At 35.3% G+C, this 22,567-nt stretch overlaps 2 protein-coding genes and 1 long non-coding RNA gene across 4 annotated transcripts; 2 read left to right on the top strand and 1 right to left on the bottom strand.

Moving 5' to 3' along the window:
• Positions 1-6,503: 6,503 nt before the first annotated feature.
• Positions 6,504-7,853, top strand: LOC133307869 (spermidine hydroxycinnamoyl transferase-like). The gene has a single exon (XM_061508424.1). It carries the CDS (start codon positions 6,504-6,506, stop codon positions 7,851-7,853), a length of 1,350 nt encoding a protein of 449 aa, XP_061364408.1.
• A 3,999-nt stretch (positions 7,854-11,852) lies between these two features.
• On the bottom strand, positions 11,853-16,924 carry LOC133307865 (spermidine hydroxycinnamoyl transferase-like). 2 transcript variants are annotated; one of them, XM_061508420.1, is made up of 2 exons: positions 15,574-16,924; positions 11,853-11,953 (listed from the first exon to the last, which is right to left on the bottom strand). In XM_061508420.1, the coding sequence occupies exon 1, from the start codon at positions 16,922-16,924 to the stop codon at positions 15,575-15,577; it is 1,350 nt and encodes a 449-aa protein (XP_061364404.1). In that variant the 3' UTR covers positions 11,853-11,953; position 15,574. The 2 variants fall into 2 exon arrangements, with proteins under 2 accessions (XP_061364404.1, XP_061364405.1); XM_061508421.1 differs by lacking the exon at positions 11,853-11,953 and adding an exon at positions 14,815-15,040.
• Positions 16,925-17,740: 816 nt separating this feature from the next.
• On the top strand, positions 17,741-22,118 carry LOC133307866 (uncharacterized). Its single transcript, XR_009751096.1, has 3 exons — positions 17,741-18,019; positions 18,929-19,017; positions 21,805-22,118. It is a non-coding gene; the product is annotated as an uncharacterized LOC133307866 (long non-coding RNA).
• The last annotated feature ends 449 nt before the right edge of the window (positions 22,119-22,567 follow it).

Raw genomic sequence — 22,567 nt, 5'->3', positions numbered from 1 at the left:
TAGACACCATCAACCACCCAATCAATGAATGGCTTGGAATGCAAGAAAACTCACTGAACTAAGCATGATTTTTGAAAATATCATAGTATGCCCAAATGACTATTTAAACTCATTTATACTGATTGTTTCTCATCCTTAACAACATTTAGAAAGGACCTAAGCATACATCAAGCCCAAACCACCCAATCTCTAGCCACATTTTCATAATGGAACCCTAACATACCCAACATCCTAAAATGCAATGAAAATGAGATTTCTAAACATCAACTCACCTAGAATCATGTAAGGAAGAGATTGCAAGCCTCTAGATAGATTAAATCACCCTTCAAGACTCTCAATCACAAGTGGGTCACCACTTTCACCTCTATTTATCTCTATACAAGGCTCTTTGGTAAATTCCGGATTAAGGGTTGTGTTTGCCTCTTAATTCTAAGATGATTGGGCCAAGAACCAAGGGATTTGGTTGAGAAATGGAGAGGCTAGGTTTCTTAGTCCCTCTTCGATGTTGGCACAGTTAGGAGAAGAAGAAGAAAAAGAAGCACGAAGATAGTGAGGGAACTAAAATGACTTAACTTTGGTTAGGTAACCTTTAACGGGGTAAAAACTTATCTATCTAGTTACCTCAACTCACTTTCAAACTTTACCTATTGGTCTGAGATATTTTTACCGTCATATTCTCTAATTTACTTTTACATCCAGGTAATTTTTCCTACATACATTTTTACCCTAAATGTCTCACTAACTGCACCTTTTACTCCAAAAGTGACTTTTATTCCTTTAATTAAGCTTTTTACTTAATTAAACCCCATAATGCATGCTTAATTATTCAATCACATGTAATTTTCTAATTAATTCGTTTAAGGATAATATACAATATGTTAAAATTGTTTTGATGATGTGTTGAGGTTTCAATGTATTACATTGGTAAGATTGTGTATTAAAATGAGTATAATTGATGAAAGTTCCCACCAATTCCTTCCCTATTTGTTTCGACCATATAGGTGATTTTGGGGGTTCATTGTGCTAAATTGGTTTGAGTGACATATAGAGGTACTCTTAAGTAGGGTAATGAAGTTAAATAATCATTGATGACTTGTTAGTGCATTGGATATGTAAAAAAAAATTATGGTTTCTTTTGTTATGCATTTCGGTCATATGAGTTTCAAATGGGTTAGGATGTTCTAAAATTTGTAATGGGTATTTTAGAAGCATGGTTACGTCATTCTAAAACCATATGAAAGTTTAAGGATAAATGGTCTTGACTTGTGGGTTGGCATATAATTGGCATAAGCTTTGTAAGAAAAGATGAAATGAATAAAGTGTGTGTGTCTTGTAATAATGCATAGTATGTTATCATTTTATTCAGATTTGTCTTCGATTCCTATCTCTATGTGTGCCTAGAGACATCATGGTGGATCCTACTTTGGATGAAGATAGGTAACTTGCGTGACAAGTAAGCCATTTTGCGAAGATTCAAGAGGTAAGCTCTATGTTTAAGGAGTTATATCATGTCTATGTGCTCCACCATGTTTAGTGAACTATGGTTGGTATTGTATGATTTTCTTCTGATACTTGGTATAGATGCATTCATATACAGTTATATGATAATATGATATGTTTTGTTCTAATATGATTACTATGATGATTCTTGACCAATGAATTTATGCACACTGAATTTCGCTTGGGATCCTCCCTAGGGATCGACTGTGTACACCTCTATTATGTGTTGAGTTTTGCTTGGGGTTTACCCTTGGGAACACGTGCCTTGATTTTTGCTTGGGGTTCTCCCTTGGGAATGACTGTATATATCTTTGATATGATATGTTAATATGCTTAGTTGTGTTATTATATTTGTTTATATGATGCCTTGTATACGCTATATTTGACTTTCATGCAGGAGTGAGCCCAAGGTATGGAGGTTACTCTTTAAATCTGGAGCGTACTGAGATTCTTTATCTCACCCCGTTTGGGGACATCATTTCAGGTGTGCAGATAGCCAGTGAGCCCTCACAGGGCAAGGATAGGACGTGTGGCTAGAGGTGTTATAGTGGAAATGTGTATTTTGGATGTTTTGTCACCACTGTTTAGAGACATGATCATTGGGTAGCATTATGTTGCCATTATTTTGGAGGATGGGTATTTATTGCTTATTCATGTTCTATTCATTTTGGGATCATGATGTCTGATCCATTATACTGCATATGGTTTGTATATGTTTTGTACATATCTTCTGCTTTGATGCATGTATATTTGTGTATACATGCATGTTATATGATGATGTAGTATTCATGAATATGCATGTGTTGAGTTATGTAGGCTGTTACACATAGTGGCACAGAGCCAATTATGCATGCGCCTATAGATGGGTATTAGGTCCATCGTTGGACAATATATGATTATATGATATGTCTAAGATAATATGTTTATCAGGTATGGATTATATTAAAGGGATTTAATTTCCTATTTGTTTGGTTTTAAGTCGTTACGCTGTCCGATTTTAAACTTCGTCTAGATTGATACTTGTTGTCATATTTGGATGGTCAAGGGCCATTGCATATGGTCTCTGAGAAAAGATTAATGCTTAGAAAAAGAATTTTGATTAATAAGAAAGAAGGGACGTAATGATATATATCATGCGAAATAAAATAAAGCAGAGGAAAAAGTTAGCTTGTATTTTCATAAGCTAATGCAAGATTATAAGTTAAGTCTTCCGCTGATGCATGTTTTAGTAGCATAGGTATGTTAATTGAACTGGATCGAGATGGAGATGTTATACTAATGATGACGATCAGTTCTCTAAGTTTGATTAGGCCCCAATGTCTCGATGTATCCTACCCCTGTATTCCCCTTAAGATTTCTGATGTCTTAGTCAAACTATAATTGAAATATGTATTAAGAATCAGAACCCAATGATCGCATAAGTTATTAGCCTATGTCTAGGTCAAACAACGTTATGGTGAATTAACCTTTCTGGTTTCATCTACCAACATGTCTATTGCCATAGATAATTCCTAAATCAATCTATGGGGAGCAAACCCATAAAAAGCATTAAGAAGAAAATTCATTCAAACAAAGGAAGAAAATATGCATTCAGAAATTAACACTCAAGTAATAGATTTACATCTAGATCCATCTAGCCCAAGACTACAAAAAGGAAACTAGCCTAGCATAATGCAAGAAACAAAAACTAAAGATGAAAGGAAACAAGAATCCATAAGAAAAACTTAGTGATTGATCCCCACGACGAAGCTCTAACTCTTCCTTCGCAGTATCAGCCTTCAATTCTTCTTTCTTTCTCCCAAATCATCCAAAAGTCGAACCCTTTTTGCTCTCTTTTTGTTCTGTCTTTTAAATAAAGGTCCATGGGCTTTTTTTTCGAGCTGCTCGCTGAAAATTAGGTGCTGCTCGCTATAGTGAGTTCTTTTTAGTGAGTTTCATGTGTCTTTCGTATTCTGGTCATAACTTGGGCTCTACGTGTCCAATTAATGTGCTCTTGGTCTCGTTGAAAAGATAAAAAAGATATCTACAACTTCTGTGAAGAACAACGAGATCTAAATCCATCATCTTGGATACTAAAATTTGACTAGAAATAATTTAGACCTGAAACATATATTTTTAAGTCAAAAATGTGCCCAATAATGAAAACTCTAAAGTTTTTTTTATTTAACAATGTCTTTTGACCATATTTATCATTATTTAGCAAACTTTTGGTCTTAGAAATATAGCGTGTTTTGTCGTTATCAAATTATTCCCAGATTTACTCATTGTTGTCCCCAGCAATGGACTAATTTAAGAACATAGGAAAAAAATACAAAAGTGTGAAAATTGTGCTCAATGAATCATCAATACAAGAATCAGACGGTGGTTCCATCCATCAGTGATTAGACTCAACAAAAAAATAACAAGGCTATGAGAACAGGCATCCAATCAAGTAGTTTCTAGAAGTAAGCAGGTCATAAAATTATAGCAATAGATCTATCAATCAAGCATGGAAAATCGAATCTAACACACACCCCTCACTGGAATTATCAAATCACTCATCGCTCAAACCTTCACTTAATAAATACTACCATAGACTTGGTTATATTCTTACTCTCCATAGTTAAGTAATATGCACAGAAAATCAAGAGATCTTTACTCAGGTTGTAATAGGGCTTGGCTAAGGGAAGGATAAATAAGGAGATAAATGGCTAAATCATTGAAACTCATAAGGATCATGGTAAAGTGTAAACACATTTAACTTACAATTCTTTTTGAGCATTTTTATTTTTCAACCCCCTTACTTTTTATTTTTAATTTTTCTTTTTCTATTATTTTTTCTCTTTCTATATATATATATATATATATATATATATATATATATATATATATATATATTACCATTTTCTACCTTTATTTTTTTCAACTCTCATAACCTCTTTTTTCACCTCTAAGCATCAAAAGGCATAATGCTCATGTTTACACCCTGCCATAAAAATTATGCAATTCAATCCTATCTAAGGTAGATGTGTTTGTGGAGTGGCTAATTAAAATATTAGGTCATTCAAAAAGAAATAAGTCTAGACTCAACTGCGTAAATAAAGGGTATCATAATGATTGAATTTTTGGCTAAGTAACTAAAACAAGAAAAAGTTCCTCAATCATATCAACATTGCATGCAATCAACCATCTCAAAGAGAAGCAAAACATGTTCTAGAGCATTTTCAACAGTGAAGCGCACACCAAAAAGAAAAAAAATTTGTTTAGGCACAAAATCTCATAGGAATGGTGCATGATTCAGCTAACTATGCTCTCTCTCAATCACTCAAAGTTGTAATTCTAATATTGCTACTGACTCTTAGACATACTCAATCAGGGCTCATTAATCAAAAACAAAACAAGTATGCAAGTCATCGCACTAAGGACCAAAATCACTAACTAATTCCTTTTTCAACTCTTCATTTTTGCACAATCCTAACTCTTAACAACAAATCAATCACAGGGGAAGAAAGAAAAATTGAAATGCAAAGAAAGGTTGACAGAAACTTCATTTTAAACAAAAAAAAGTTGCATCAGGTGCTCAACAAGGTCATGAACTGCTACTATATATGGTGGTGCTCCTTATTCCCAGATTTAGAAGTTTGTTGTCCCCAGCAATGACTGTATATTAGCAACGAAGAGTACTTAACAACAATAATATTCAGTAGTAGCATCATTGTCAAGCTCATTACACGGTGGGTAAAATCCTTGTATCTTTTTTTTTTTTTTTGAGTAAACTCAGGGTGTCCTCACCCGTAGGATGAGACTAATCCTTTCGCGGCTTAAAGCGAGAAGGTTTTCACCACTGGTCCCAAAGTGCTTTTCGTAGGAATCGAACCCATGACTTCATCAGCCACCAGAACCCGACCCTTGAGCTGCAATCTGCTTACCAACTGAGCTACACCTTGGGGTTAAATCCTTGTCTCTTTAGATTCTTCATTTGACTGCATTTGGTTCTATATCCCTAACCCTAGTGGTCAGTGAGATACCGGTGTCTAACTCCACTTAAACTTTTGAATATATAAAAAATCTATTTCAGTTTAATATAAATAAATAAATTATAATATATAATATATTTCTTTACAAAAGCTCAAATTTCTAAACTTAATATATCAAATTAATATTGTATTTGATGTATGAAGTATCAATCCTACGTCAGTCATTGTGTTTTTGCGTGTGTGATGGTCCGTGTGTCTCGTGAACCTGATTATAGTATATATCATATTTATAAAATTAGAGCTGGGCGTGTAATGGTCAGTGCTTCGAGGACGTTTTCTGTGGACCCGGATCACATGGGTCTTCCACTTAATTAATGACACTTGGATCAAAAGTCTTATTATCTCTCTCTTCTGTACTAACTTTTTAGAAAATGGAAGCATTCTATTGATTTGGCTCATTGATTTTTTTGTGCATACACATTAAATATTTCCCAGTGCTTCAGGTGGAATGTAAGAGGAAGTTGAGAATAAGGTCATTTAATATCATTATGGGCGTGTAATAGTTTATTTATTATTTATTGGAAAAGGATATTGTGACAATCAAATTATGTTACTACTAAATGACTACCAATCAATCTTAACGTTAGATCGATTATATTGATCCAACGGTTATATTTATTTTCATCTTTGTATGGTCATGATTCTCCAAATTTAATACTTTATATTTATTTCTACTTTTGTATGGTTATGATTTTCCATATTTAATGCTTTCACTTTAAATATGGAAAATCATGACCACACAAAGATGAAAATAAATATAACCGTTGGATCAACATAATCAATCTAACGATGAGATTGATTGAGAGTCACTTGATAGTAACACAACTTGGTTGTCACAATATCCTTCCCCTTATTTATTTACTTTAAAATGTAAGATCATTTAATATCATTCCGTGAAATACTCTCCTGTATATATTGCAAGACGTATAGCAAAGCTATGAAGCATATAAAACTTCGAGATTCAAGCCTAGCCTATAACCACAAAAAATGGTGACCATTACAGCTTCTTACACTATCATTCCAAATCATTCAACTCCCAACGGTCGTTTGTGGCTATGTGATAATGACCATGTAGGGAGTCCCAGTCATACAGCCACTATCTACGTTTACAAAGCAAAACACAACCACGAAGTCATTGAGAGGATGAGAACCTCTCTCAGCCAGATTTTAATGCATTACTATCCAGTAGCTGGCAGATTGAGTTGGACTGAAGAATGTGGTAGATTGGAATTGGATTGTAATGCAAAGGGAGTTATATTGCTTGAAGCTGAAACCACTAAAACATTGAATGAATATGGAGACTTTTCACCCACTTACCCCATCAAGGACCTTATTCCAACCGTTGATTATACTCAACCTATTGAGGAGCTTCCGTTGCTGCTTGTGCAACTCACAACATTCCATGGTGACCAAAGCCTTGCCATTGGTGTTGCTATCTCTCATATTTTGTGTGATGGGGTTGCTGCTATTCAATTCATAAACTCATGGGCAAAGCTGGCTCGTGGAGATACATTAGCACCACATGATATGCCATTTCTAGAACGAACAGTACTCAAATTCCCACACCCCACATTAGCACAACGCTTTGATCACCCTGAGTTGAAGCCTCAGCCACTCATACTAGGAACCTCTGACTTCATTAATGAGCAAAAGAAGAAGACAACAGCTTCATCATTGAAACTCACATCAGAGGAAGTTGAGAAGCTGAAGAAGAAGGCCAATGATCAATCCCTGAAAGATGGGACAAAACCATATAGCAGATATGAGGCTGTTGCTGCACATATATGGAGATGTGCATCGAAAGCTCGTGAACTTGATGAGAATCAACCAACTCTGGTTCGGACCATTGCTGATATTCGCACTAGACTGAATCCACCTCTGCCTCGAAATTACTTTGGGAATGGTTTGACACGAACAGTGACAACAACATGTTATGTTGGAGAAATCATATCAAGCCCATTGAGTTATGCTGCTAAAAAGATAAGGGAATCACTTGACTTGCTTACAAATGAGTACATAAGGTCACAACTAGATGTTATTTTCGATCAGGAGAAACTAAATTTCTTAAGGGGTTTCTTCTTGGGACAAGGAGAACGTATGATAGCCCCATTTTTTGGGAATCCTAACCTTTTGATCGTAAGCTGGATGAGCATGCCAGTGTACGAAGCAGATTTTGGGTGGGGAAGGGCCGTGCATTTTGGTGTTGGATTCTTGGCTCCAGATGACAGGGTATGGATTGTTCAAAGCCCAGAAGGGGATGGCTCTGTTATTGTTTTTATGCACTTCCAGATAGAATGTATGCAACTTTTCGAGAAATTCTTCTATGAGGATATATGAAATAATATTCACATGAAAACTTTATTCAGCTTGTTGCGTTCAAGTTTTGCATGTTATCTCCAATTTCCTACGTTCAAATGTTGCGTTCAAGTAAATGTAGAAAACCAAAAGATGTTAGTTCGCATAATATATCATGTTCATAAATCATAAAATAAGAACACTTTTAGTTTGGCCACTTTGATGACTAACAAACTATAACCATAATGCACACAAATAAATGATTTTTATGTTATCTACACACTTTTAGTTTGGCCACTTTGGTGACTAACAAACCATGACATAATGTGTGAAAATAACTTAACAGATCAATCTAATAGCATTATCATAATATTTGCATCAATAAAAATTAACATTAAGTATATATAAGACAATACAATCCATACTTCTAATATACATATTGCAACTTTTATTTTATTTTATTTTATTTTTTAAACATGAATGATGCAAATCTTCGTACTAATGCCCATATAAAAATAAAATAAAAAATAAAATAAAATAAAATAAAATTCAGCAACAGCGAAAATTATGCCCTTATACATACCGCATTTTTCATAACATAAACCATGCATATTTTTCATAAACTTATCAACGTATTCACGTATGCAATCATAATCTATTCCAGAATTAATATCCCATAATATATAATTAAAAATTCAGACAGTATTTCAAATTTATGAAACAGATATTGAAAGCGATGAGTTAACCAATTGGTGCAATTATCGGGGAAGCAATACAAATGGCTTTGAAAATATGCAATTTTCAAACCAATAAAAAAAAAAAAAAAAAACTTTAACAACGTCAAAATTATAAAGGGATTCAATAGAATATGCAAATCGAAAACACACGGTAACAATTTTAAATCCAAATATTCAAGAATATTGTAATCATTCAAATAAAGAATATGATGGTCACGAGAATCAATGCATATAATGGTCGCCTATGTAGCACCGATACCGATACGAGACACGAGACACGATACAACATGACACTCTGACACGTTAATTATAAAAAATGTTAAATTTCGACACGTTAGGACACGTTTTGATATTAAGTATTATTTTTAATTTATGTAATGTATATTTTATTTAATACTCAATAATTTAACAAAAAATGAAGTTAAACTTATAATATCCATTAATTTTGTAAAGAAACATAAGATATCTCAAATATTGATATTAAACTCAATAAAATGATAATCGTAATCCAACAAATCTAATAGTTGGAACTAAAAAAGCAACGCAACACAACCTTTGAACTTTTTTTTGAGTCTCTACAATGCGTATTAGAGTGTCGGAAGTGTGGGAGTGTTGGAGTGTCGGAGAGTATCGAAAAGTGTCGAACACGACACGTCAGGATTTTTGAAGTGTCGATACTTCATAGATGGTCGCCGCGTATAAAGTTGAATCGGTCTTCTTATATATAAAAAAATCAAGTCAGAATGCAATCATTCTCAATTTAAAATTTTCAAGTAATCCTTCGTACAGTAGCCTTCGTTTTGCATAGTAATAGGCATAATAAATATTAGGCACACTTTTGTCCTTTTATGAATTGCAAAGTTGAATCAGATTTGGATCCGCAAACGATAATTGGCAAAAACCGAAACATGAATTCATCGAATTATAAAAATCAGTAGAGAAAAACATAAATTTAGAAATCCTAATTTCCAAGAATTAAGAATTAATTTAGAGTAAATACCATTTTTGATCCTCAGCAAATTTTACGATACCCGCTTTAGTCCCTAGCAAATAAAAAGGCTCATCGTGGTCCCTAAGAAATTCAAAATGGATCCATTTTAGTTCTTTTAGGAACTAATATGGGTCTTTTTTGAATTTGTGAGGGACCATGATTTCAACTAAATGGGTCCATTTTGAATTTCTTAGGGACCACGATGGGCCTTTTTATTTGCTAGGGACTAAAACGGGCGTCGTGAAATTTGCTGAGGACCAAAAAGGGTATTTACTCATTAATTTATAACCATACATGGAAAAACATGAATTCCCTAATCAGGCTTTGATACCACATGTTAGTTTGCATAATATATCATATTTATAAATCATAAAATAAGAACATAATAAAGGATATTGGGGATACATGATTTTCACATACACATAAAAGATAAAGACATACCCGAAAATGATGATGAAGTGTTAACAGCAGTCATCATCTTGTGAGCAATTGTGTCAGCGTAGTTTCTCTCTCTAAGCCTTCTTTACTTTGATATGTATTCTGATGGAGAGAATGACATTTGGGTTGAAGGATAGAGAGGACTATCCCTAATATATACATATATATATATATATATATATATATATATATATATATATATATATTCCATAACTTATAATCTGGTACATCCATCATATACCAAATCAAATCAATGATTAAGATTAAGTGTATCAGTAATTAATTGGGTCATATAACGTTTAATGAGTAATATCAAGAATCTTAATATTATAATTATAATAAAATCTTTTTAATATTATAATTAATTCTTAATATTTCTAACAAAAGATTGAATTTGATTGAGTTTACTTTTACTTGTTATTTTGATCATGCATATTGACCGAGTTTTTTAACCATCTTGTCCTGTAATGCTTGCACCCATATCCAATCTAGCCTAGTTCCATCAGCCGTGGACAGGGAAAATTACCATTCTAAAACTTGGGCAAAAAGATTGTTGGAATTAATGAACAATGATATATTGCTTATGAATAAGAAGTGGGTTAATAAAGAAAAGAGAAAAGGGAAGTTGAAGGGGTGTGTGGGTTTTAACAAGTCTCACATTGGACAACTAGTTGAAAGTGGGAGAGTTTATAAGCTTCCACCTCACTCTCCTAGATTGGCCCTTGGGTCACTACACATTTTGTGGAGGGGGAGGAGCTAGGTGGGTTTCGGTCCACCACACACGCGCGCCGTCGTCTGTCTGGCCAGCTCGGCTCATAGGTGTGTAATAAAAATTATTTTTTAATTTTTTGTCCAAAAATGTATACGTTGCTTCACCGGTCGAACCCGTTCGCCCCCGACGGCGGTTCATCGTGACCAGTCAGTATTTATAAATAGACACTGACACCCTCAAAAATTTATCCGATTTTCTGCACTGAAACTCTGCCAGGATTTTTCTTTCTTCCGGTTAGCATATTCCTGTTCATACTCTGGTGTGATTTCCCCTGGCATTTTGTTGTGTTCGTTTGGGCTGTTGACTGGTAGTGCCGCCACTCTTCAGACGAAATCCGTTCTATCCTGGGAGACGAGTGTCCATCTATCTTTGGCATCAGTGAGGGGGCAAATTGTCTTAAGGTGGGCTCAGATTTAATTCCTCTACTGCATTCATTCATCTGTCTGATTCTTTATACCGACTACAAATAAGTCTGTTCTGATTTGTTCTAATTACACTGTATCTGATAATTCTGATCATCTACTCACTTCTGTTCTTTACATGAGTTCAAACTTCTAGTGATTTAATATCACCCAATGTCTTCAAGCACTCATACTTTGCGGTACTTTCTTTTCTTAGTTGCTACTGCTACTTGCCGGACTATTTTTTCATGGAACATGTCTGTGTCTCTTTATACAGTCGTTTCTTCTTGTTATTGCAAATTTCCGTGTAATTTTTACACTGGACAAGGCCGTGTATTTGGTTTTGCGAAAAAAAACAAAACACTGTTCTAATGCTTTGCAACCCATTTCACCCAAAGGTCCACAATTGGTTTTCCTTGAATTATTTTGCTTAATACAACATTTTTGTAATTATGTGATCGATTACTATGACTTGTATGATAAGTTTTTTTATCCTTATACAAGTGTAAATTGATATTATACCAATGTAATAATAATAAAAATATTAAATTCTTTGTTCATACTTTAAAATTACTTCTAGCAAGGGTACAGGACTAATGCTACAATATAATTTCATGATAAGATAAAGCCTTGGATCTCAATTATGCAAGGCATAGTACTATAGCAGCATTCTTTTAAACAGTTTTTTTGACAAATAACGAACTGCTCTCAAACAAGAAATGGCCAATACAGTAACAGGGATAAAAATTCTGGCTTCAAACACAACAGTCAAAATACAGGTGTGCCTTTCCTGTTGAACAACACTGTCATGATCGCAAAAGTTAAAACAATATAACTTTCAAAACAATCAACGAACACAGATTTATATAAGGCAATACAAAATCAGCTATATATAAAATCATAAACAGACATATTGAATGTAATCCTTAAGCTTATCTTAATGCAAGCATAGATTCAGCTGAGTTTAAGTGTGAGAGAGAGCTGAGGGTAATTAAGGGTAAGATTGTAAATTTAGTTCACATCCTCAGTAATATTTTACATTCAACCAAACATAGCATCAGTAAAATTAACTCAATTTTCTCTAAATAATTTTAGCCTATCAAACAACTTTTCGTAACTTACTTGAAAAAAAAAAAATCACCATATTCTCCAGAAAAATTCACCATATTACTCGGGGAAAAAATTTACCTTTTGGCCAAGAGAAGAATAAATTAAAATACGAGGAGGGACCTCGCTTTTTCTTGTTATGACCCACTCCATCTCCATTATTGAATAAATACAAAAGTGATGTGCCTATTTCTTTTGCTTTTGTGCTGCAACTTTCAACATGTCGGAAGCATCATGTGCACCGCCATAAACAATACCCAATGTTTTTTGTATTTTTGTTTCTTGTTTTAATGTGTAATTGTGTACGAGGGTATCACAATAAATATAAGCTAGTTTGGACAAAGAAGGAAGAAAATATTATTACTGCTATGTTTACCCAATAATGTGGACGTAAACTTTGGTTGTGTCATTTGCAGAATATCTAAATCTTTCTCTGCCAATTTCAAGACATTTGCTTCATTCTCTTCATCTATTATCTTCCATGTCCTACACATGTCAACCACGGATTTGGAGCATTTGGGACAACATTACTTGTCACGCTTTATCATCTCTTGGTAACATTCACAATGAAATGTGGTCTCTCATTTCATGACAGCAATGTCTTCTGTTGAATATCAAGACCCAAGAGCTATTGATTGTAATCTTTGTGTCAACTACACATAGGAGGTTTCATTTATATATCAAACCAAATGAGAGATATAAAGACATGTACATAATGTGGGACCTCTACAACACTATTTACAATCTCCCTCTAAAGCTGGAACATGTAGATCATATGCACCAAGCTTGTTACATATATGATCTATCCTAGGTTCTCTCAAAGACTTAGTGAATACATTAGCTAGTTGATCATTTGAGTTGACAAAACTAGTGATTATATCTCCTGAGAGAATTTTTTCTCTAACGAAATGATAGTCTATCTCAATGTTCTTAGTCCTTTAATAAAACACTGGATTGGAAGCAATATGCAAAGCAGCTTGATTATCACAAATGAGAGGTGTTGGGCTAGTGTCTCCAAACATGAGTTCTTTTAGAAGTTATTTTAACCAGATGAGTTCACAAGTGGCTGTGGCCATAGATCGATATTCTGCTTCAGCACTTGATCTAGCAACTACACTTTGTTTCTTGCTTCTCCAGGAAATCAAGTTATCTCCAACGAATACACAATACCCAGAGGTAGATCTTCTATCAATAGGGGAACCTGCCCAATCAGCATATGAGTATCACACAACTCTGGTATGACCTTTGTTTTCATAGAGGAGACCTTTACCTGGAGCAGTCTTGATGTACTTGAGCATACGGATCACTGCATTCCAGTGATCTTCACGAGGAGAATTTAAGAAGGAAGAAGAATCAGATCTCATGTATTACTGCTCTGAAGTGCACACATCTCATCAACCATGGCATATCACCATCTGGAATGAGATAATGCCTCACTTATGGTGTTAGGAACAGATACATAAGACAATGAAGAGAGGCAATAAAAATGTGATGGAGAAAGACAATGATAACTCGGATTTACTAAATACCTGGGCAGGGGACGAAAATCACGAGTACCTTTCCAGAGAGCAATGGGTAGATCAAGGCCAGAAAGAGGGACCAGAGCTGTCGGAGGGGATGACTATGGAAGTGAGTCCACAAGAGCCTCATTAATAATAGTGGCAGGGGCTTGGGGCATGGGTGGATGTGGCCGACGATCATAAACCTTGAGTGGGGGATTGGGGCTGGGACATCTAGAGACGTAACCAAAGGAGGCGATGGTGAAGGGATATATTGAACTGAAACAGAGGGTAAAGGTAGTTGAATATCATATGAGTCACTTGGGAAGGAGGCGGATCCAAAGAATAGAATAGACTCAAAAAAGGTAACATCCGCCGAGACAAAGTAATCACGAAGACTGGGAGAGTAACAATGATAACCCTTTTGTGACCAAGGGTAATCAAGGAAGATACATTTATGTTACTTAGCACATAACTTGTTAAGACTAGGACTGAGAGATTATGGACAAAACAAATAGAACCAAAGATGTGAGGAGTCAATGGATACAACGGTGGATGGGGAAATAACATTGAATCTGGTACATGGTTATCAAGTATGGAGGAGGGTATGCGATTAATGAGATAATAAGCTGTGAGGACATCTCCCCAATACTGGAAGGGGACATGACCATGCAGTAAAAGGGTCGAAGTAGTTTCAATAAAGTGACGGTTCTTGCATTCAACATCCCCATTTTGTTGAGGGGTGTGTGAACATGATGTCTGGTGAAGGATGTTGTGAGATGCAAATAAGGTTTGAAATTGATGAGATAAATATTCACGGGCATTATCACTTCAAAAAATGCGAATGGAAACACCAAATTGAGTAAGGTTCTCATTAAAGAACTGGTGAAAGATGAAAAACAATTCAGATCGATTTTTTATTAAAAATAACCAAGTACATCGAGAATAATCATTTATAAAAGTTACAAAATATTTGTACCCAATAGTGGAAATGGTACGACTAGGACCCCAAACATCTGAATGAACTAAAGCTAAAGGAGACGAAGGCTGACGACTGACACGATCAGGAAACGAACTATGAGTGTGCTTCCCTAACTGACATGACTCACAAGATAAACTAGATAAGTAGAGAAATGTGGGACCATCTTCTGGAGTTTAGCAAGACTCGGATGACCCAACTAAGCATGGATAGTAAGCGGAGAATCCACAACAGGAGTAAAGTGGAAAACTGATAAAGGTCGTTGAACTCAGATACGACGCTAAGTATCCTCCCCGAGCTCCGATCTTGCAAAATGATTTTGCAAAATGTTCAGACTTTTTATTGAAGGAAATAATATAGTCAAGAGATCGAGTTAAAAAAGTGCAAATAATAAATGGGACAATGATGCCTCATGTAATTCTCCACACATAAATTATTATCTCTCTCTCTCACCTTCCAAGTGGTTACGTACAACTGTATTTCTAAATACACAAATAATGGCTTCCTCCATTCTCTTTGTGGATAAAAGAAAAGCAACAACAACAACAATATCATCCCAATTAAAAAAAAAAAAAATTTCCTCAGTCTTCCTTCCCAAATATTCCACAAATCATGGAAGGCTCTGTCATTGAATGTAGAGGCAAGCATTACAGGATAAGATTGTTAAAGAACTAGACCAATGAATGCATAATCAAAATAACTAGTAAAAGTAAAATCAATCAAATTCAGTCTTTTAATTTTCTACATGGTTAAGTAGATTTATTGAACAAAGGAAATTGCAGATAACATGTAAAACTTGAACATAAGAAGCTGAAGACAGTTTCCTTGTGAATAGTACCTCATATATCCTCGTAGAAGAATTTCTTGAAAAGTTGTATATGTTCTATCTGGAAGTGCATAGACACAATAACAGATCCATCCCCCTCTGGGCTTTGAACAATCCTTGCCGTATCATATGGAGACACAAATCCTTCACCAAAATACACAGGCTTTCCCCACCCAAAATCTGCTTCGTACACGGACATGCTCATCCAACTTACGATGAAAATGTTAGGATTCCCATAATATGGGGCAGTCCGACGTACTCCTTGTCGGAAGAAGAAACCCCTTAAGGAATCGAGTTGCTCCTGACCGAAAATAACATCTTGCTGTGACCTTACGTATTCATTTGTAAGCAAGTCAAGTGCTTCCCTTATCTTCTTAGCAGCATAACTCAATGGGTTTGATATGATTTCTCCTATATAACATGTTGGTGTCACTGTTCGAGCCAGAGCATTCCCGAAGTAATTATGAGGCAGAGGTGGATTTAGTCTACTGCGAATATCAGCAATGATTCGAGCCAAAGTTGGTTGATTGTCATCAAGTTCACGAGCCTTAGATGCACATCTCCATATATGTGCAGCAATAGCTTCATATCTGGTATATGGTCTTGACCCATCTTTCTGGGATTGATCATTGGCCTTCTTCTTCAGCTTCTCAACTTCCTCTGATGTCAGTTTCAATGATGCAGCTGTTGTCTTTTGCTCAGTAATGCAATCAAAGGTTCCTAGTATGAATGGGGGAGGCTTCAACTCAGGGTGATCAAAGCGTGGTGCTAATGGTGAGAGTGGGAATTTGAGTATTGTTCGATCTAGAATTGGCATTTCATGTGGTGCTAATGTATCTCCTCGAGCCAGCTTTGCCCATGAGTTTATGAATTGAATAGCACCAATCCCATCACACAAAAGATGAGAGATAGCAACACCAATGGCAAGGCTTTGGTCACCATGGAATCTTGTGAGTTGCACTAGAAACAGGGGAAGCTCCTCAATAGGTTGAGTATAATCAATGGTTGGAATAAGGTCCTTGATGGGCTGAGTAGGTGAAAAATCTCCATATTCATTCAATGTTTTAGTGGTTTCAGCTTCAAGCAATGTAACTCCCTTTGCATTACAATCCACTTCCATTCTACCACATTCATCAATCCAGCACAATCTGCCAGCAACTGGATAGTAATACACTAAAATATCACTGAGAGAGGTTCTCATCCTCTCGATGACATCGTGGTGATTGTGTTTTGGTTTGTAAACGTAGATAGAGGGAGTATATGCTGGACTATGCTCGGCAAGATCACTATCAGACAGCCATAAACGACCCTTTGGAGTTGGCTGATTTGGGATAACAGTGTAAGAACCAATATTTGTTACCATTTTTTTGATCACAGGCTATTGCTTGAATCTTGATGTTTGTAAATGCTTCGTACCTTTGCCCCTTGCAATAGAAATATATATATATATATATATGGCAAAATAATTTCTGTAGTAGCTGCATCTACAGCAAGTCAGGATACGGCACCGGATCCTGGTTTTTTTTTTTTTAAGAAAAGCTGCCCACTTTTCTGTGTCAGCTGCAGATAACACTGTCTACGGCTATTGCAGAAATGATAAGCCATATATATATATATATATATATATATATATATATATATATATATATATAAAGATTAAAAGTTATTAAACAAATTAAGTCATATAACTTGAGATATTTATAGTATAGATCGGCAGCCTTGTGGAGTAAATCCTTTTCTTCTCATAGAACTGAGAACATCATGAAGAAAAGGACAAGGTTGGTTCAATAAGTTATAGCCATTTTTAGGTCAATGGAACATGATTGAATTGGTTAGAAAAGTGATAAACCCTAACAGAGGCAACTCTAGCATAATGACCCTCACATTTATTATGGATTTAATATTGAAGGATAATTATAAAGAAAAAGAAATAAAGTCACATTTGGTGAAAAATGACTTAAAATGACAGTCAAGGGGTAAAAATACGGATAAGCAAAGTTACCCAAAAAGTGAAAGTAAAGTTAGAAATATGACTAGAAAAATATTCTAGTCGAGTGGATAAAGTTTGGTAATGAATGAAAGTGTATAAATAGATAAGTTTATACCCGCTGGTGTAGTGAACTCATTTAAGTAACTCAAGTGATATACTATTCATCTTTCTTTCTTCAAATCCCGCGGACGACACAGCGAAGGAGAAAAGAAAATGGAGGTTTTACAATCAAATCTTCCAATGCTTATAACTTGAGCTAAAGACCTCCAAATCACTTCGTTCCAAAGCCAAACTGTGAGAAATTTCGAGGGGAATCCATTGGTACCAGTATTTCTGGGTGGGGTTCACTGTAGAGAGAGATCTTCTTCGCCAAAGATTTCAAATTTCATGGAAAAGATAGATTTTGATGGAGCTTGAGGCCATTGGAACTTAGAAACTCATCTCTCATTTGTTCTAGAGTGCATTGTGGTAAGATATTCCCTTCCCTTTCATGTTTTTAAGAAGATTGAATTTAGGTTTTCATTTTGAAAATTTAGTTTGATTGAGCATATTAGAGCTTGATTCAGGTTTAGCTCATGTTGAGAAAGGTGTTTGGATGAGAATCTTAACGGTGAAAATGTATTTGGAAAATTAAAGATACCGTATTTTTGAATAGTTTTGTATACGTGAATAGTGACGTATACATGAATGGTACTGTAGAGATAAACAGTACCGTATATATATGAATTAATTAATCTTTGATTAGAGGTGTGTGATAAGCTTGAATTTGATGGACTAAAGCATTGGAATCATGATGTTGGCATGATTTCCTTTATGTGCCTCTTAGCCATTTTCAAAGGAAGTATGTGGTATGAGTTACTATTTTACAAAGCGAGCATACTTTTATGGGTGGAATAATATTCTAAGGTGTATGGACCTTCACTTTGGTGAAATAAAAAAAGAAAATAAGGTAGCTCCTTTGTATGGCCTTAAAATGAGTTTTGGCCATTTTCAAAGGAGGTATATGTTCGGAGATATTGTTTCGCAAAGTGAGAACACTTATGTGCGTAAAATAATTTATATAGTTGGCTAAGCTTGGGTTTAGGCACTAGACAAAGAGAAATCTTATAGCTCATTTCTAATGGGCATTCTGCCTTAAATTGGAAAAAATAGGCTTTCAGGTGCTAAGAGGAGTAATGAGTGTTCTAAAGGCCTTTTGGGACTATCCTAAGACTAAGTGAATATGTGGAATTTTGTGGGGATTTGTTGAACAAAGAACCACCCACTCATGACTTAATATGATTAAGTAAAAAGAAAATAAACAATAAAGTGTGTGTCTTGTATATTTACATGGCATTATATCATTTTATTAAGTTTTGTGTTGAATTCCTTCTCTAGGTGTGCCTAGGGACTGTGAACGTTTGGATTCTCGTGGAGCAAGATAAGTAGCTTGTTCTTCAAGTAAGCAGATTGTAAAGCTCCAAGAGGTAAGCTCTATGTTTATGGGATTCGCTCCTACTTTGTGTTCCGCCATAGTGTACGGACTGTGGTCAGGTTGTATGATATGTATGAGATATATGATATAGATGCATTCATATAGAACTATATGATGATGTGATATGATATGTTTTGATGTGTTTAATTTGATATGTTTTGATGTGTTTAATTTGATATGTTTTGATGTGTTTACTTTGATATGTTTTGATGTGTTTACTTTGATATGTTTTTATGTGATTTCTGTAATGATCTCTGACCATTGATTCTATATGCACTGATGTCCACTTGGGGTCCTCCCTTGGGACTGACTGTGTATATATCTGTTATATGTTGAGTTCCGCTTGGGGTTCTCCCTTGGGAACATGTGCACTGATTTCAGCTTGGGGTCCTCCCTTGGGATTGACTGTGTACACCTCTGTTATGTGATGATCTCTGGCCATTGATCCTATGTGCACTAATGTCTGCTTGGGGTCATCCTTCGGGACTGATGGTGTACACCTCTGATATGTTCTGGTTCCGCTTTGGGTCCTCCCTTGGGATCACGTACGTTGATTTCCGCTTGGGATCATCCCTTGGGAATGACTGCGTACGTCTCTGATAAGATATGTTTTGTTCTAATGTGATTATTGTGATGATTTTGTATATGATATTTGTTACGTACGTTGATTTCTGCTTGGGGTCATCCCTTGGGGATGACTGCGTACGTCTCTGATAAGATATGTTTTGTTCTGATGTGATTATTGTGATGATTTTGTATATGATATTGGTTACGTACGTTGATTCCCGCTTGGGGTCATTGTTGTGAAATTTTTAATCAATTAAATCTTCCACACAAATACGCAAGTGCACGTGTCACAAGTAATAAAGGAATGTGAGTCCAAGTATCGTTCCCACAGAGATAAGTTTAAGTAGTGATTAATTAAGTAAAGAAAGTAGGTAAAAGATTGATTTTGATGATTGGATTTATAAAATAAAAGATAATTAATAATAAGAAAACAGTAAACTAAAATAATAGGTATTAAGATGATGGATGAGATATAGGTCAGGTTCAATTTCCGTGATACAGCAATACTGAAATGATGCTTTAACAATGTTATATCAATGTTTAACTAGTAACCGAATGTTGGGGCTTTTGGCCAACCTAACATATATACCCAATAACTAATTCCCACATCTCTATGGCCCAACTAATCACTGAATTATTCAAGTTCAAGTTCAAGGCTATGTGGTGTGGATGATCTCTCTACCCACAACTTAATCAAGTTAACTTTAACCTAATTAATCCACACAATTCAACAAGGGTCTGGATTCAGAAACCTCTCGGTCCTAACCTCCTCAATATCACATATGTATCTCTCGACATGCACACATGAATAAGATTAAGCAAACTCATTGAATAACTAGTTAAACATGAACATAAACAAAGTTTAGGCATACATCTCAATGTTACAGCATAGATACTTTATTACCTAACCTAAAGAGCAATTTAGCTCATGATGGAATTAAATAAAACAGAGAAAAGGAAGAAAGAATTCATTGGAAAACAGAAAAGAAGATGAAAACGAATGTTGTAGGAAAACGTCGTCACTGCCTTGCTCCAGCAGCTCTTCCTCCTCCAAGAACCTTACTTTCTCTCTCTAAAACGTTCTCACTTGCTTCTGACTTCTCGAACCTTGAATCTCTCTAAACTCTCCTAAAAATTGTGCTTTAATTCGTGGGGGAACTCTACTTTAAATAGGGAAAATGGTTGGAATATTGGACTTTAGGTTTAAGAGTGAAAATCCATGATTCTTGTTGCTGCAGTCTTATCGTATCCCTAGATTCTTGGGTTGTTGGCACTTGCTTGGATAAGATCTTGATCTTCTTGGATTTCTTGTGCCAATATTGTTGTTGACCGAATATGAGTTTGTTGTCCTTGTTCCTTGGGATCTTGGGATAAGATTCACTCTTTGAATATCGTCCTTGATCATTGTGAATTTGGGATAAGATTAAATCTTCAGAAACGTCCATTGCTTGATGGTGTATTGTTTGAGAATAACTAACTTTTGAATTTCAAAAGTTCGGTTGTCCCTTTGTCCACTCTGTCATGCTGTAGCGCTTGCTATATCATTACTTCGTCAGCTTCTCTGCTGCAGCATTCCTACGTCAATTTTTCCTGCAAAGACAAACACTTAACAAGTCATCTTTTCTTACACAAAATCAAGGAATATTGTCTAATTTTTCATACTTAGTCATCTCAAAGCATTCAATCATAAATATACAATAATTAGCTCAATTATCATGGAAAGAGGTCAACTTATATAGAATTTATGCAGCAAATTCATCATAAAAATAACAAATTAACTCTCATTTGTGAGAGTTATCAGTAATCCCTTGGGAATGACTGCGTACGTCTCTGATAAGATATGTTTTGTTCTGATGTGATTATTGTGTTGATTTTCATAAATGAAATTATGTGCGTTGATTTCTGCTTGAGGTCCTCCCTTTCAAAATACTACGTGCATCTCTGATAAGATATGTATATATGCTCAGTTTAGTTATGATATTTGTTACGTGCGTTGATTTCTGCTTGGGGTTCTCCCTTGGAAAATACTGTGTGCATCTTTGATAAGATATGTGTATATGCTTGTTCAGCTATGATATTTGCTTATATGATGTTTTGTATATTATGTATCTGACTGTCATGCAGGAAGTGAGCCCAGGGTATGGAGAGTTTTTCATAAACCTGGAGCTTACTAGAGATTCGTCTCTAACCCCGTTTGGGGATATGATTTCAGGAACACAGTTAATTGAAGAGCCTTCATGGGACAAGGACACTACCCGTGGCTAGAGGTACTAGTATGAGGATATGGAGTTCTGGGTGGCCGGATGCTACTATTTATTATAGATGTTATTTTTGGAGAATATGTACTGTTATATAGTGTTCTATTCATTTTGGGATCATGATGTTTGATCCATTATACAATATATGGTTCGTATATGTTTTGTATATGTGTTCATATTTGATGCATGCACATTTGTGTATTCAGATATGTGCATGTACTGAAATATGTATGTTGTTAGACATAGTGGCACGGAGCCAGTTATGCATGCACCCATGGATGGGTATATAGTCCTTTATAGATATCTGGGATTTCTGAAATTATATATGGTATAAACTATTTATCAGGAACCTTTGAGAGTGGGATTGGCAAATCCCCAGTTGTCCAATTTACAGAGGTTACTCTGCCCGATTTTCGTCTTCGTCAAATACGAATTAAATTAGGAGAAGTATGCAATGTGAGATATCATGTGAATTAAGAATAATTAGAAGTAAAAGAAAAATTTAGCTCGTATTTTCGAAAGTTAAGTTTTTCGCTGTTTCTGTTTGGATCATATGTATGTTAATTGAACCGGCTCGACACAGGGATGTTACATCTGGCATCTGTTTTGTAAAATTCATAACTGGAGTTGTAGGTAGGGGTGTAAATAGGCTAGGTTAGGCTTTGGCTTAAGGGTTTGCATGACAACCATTATATTCCCTAGCATTGTTTCTGAAAA

Source organism: Gastrolobium bilobum, unplaced genomic scaffold, assembly GCF_033153095.1.
Source record: "Gastrolobium bilobum isolate Gb01-03AN ecotype WA unplaced genomic scaffold, APGP_CSIRO_Gbil_v1 utg15118, whole genome shotgun sequence".
In the NCBI taxonomy this organism is placed as follows: Eukaryota; Viridiplantae; Streptophyta; class Magnoliopsida; order Fabales; family Fabaceae; genus Gastrolobium; species Gastrolobium bilobum.
The sequence above is the reverse complement of the archived record's forward strand: the minus strand, read 5'-3'. Positions and strand labels throughout refer to the sequence as shown.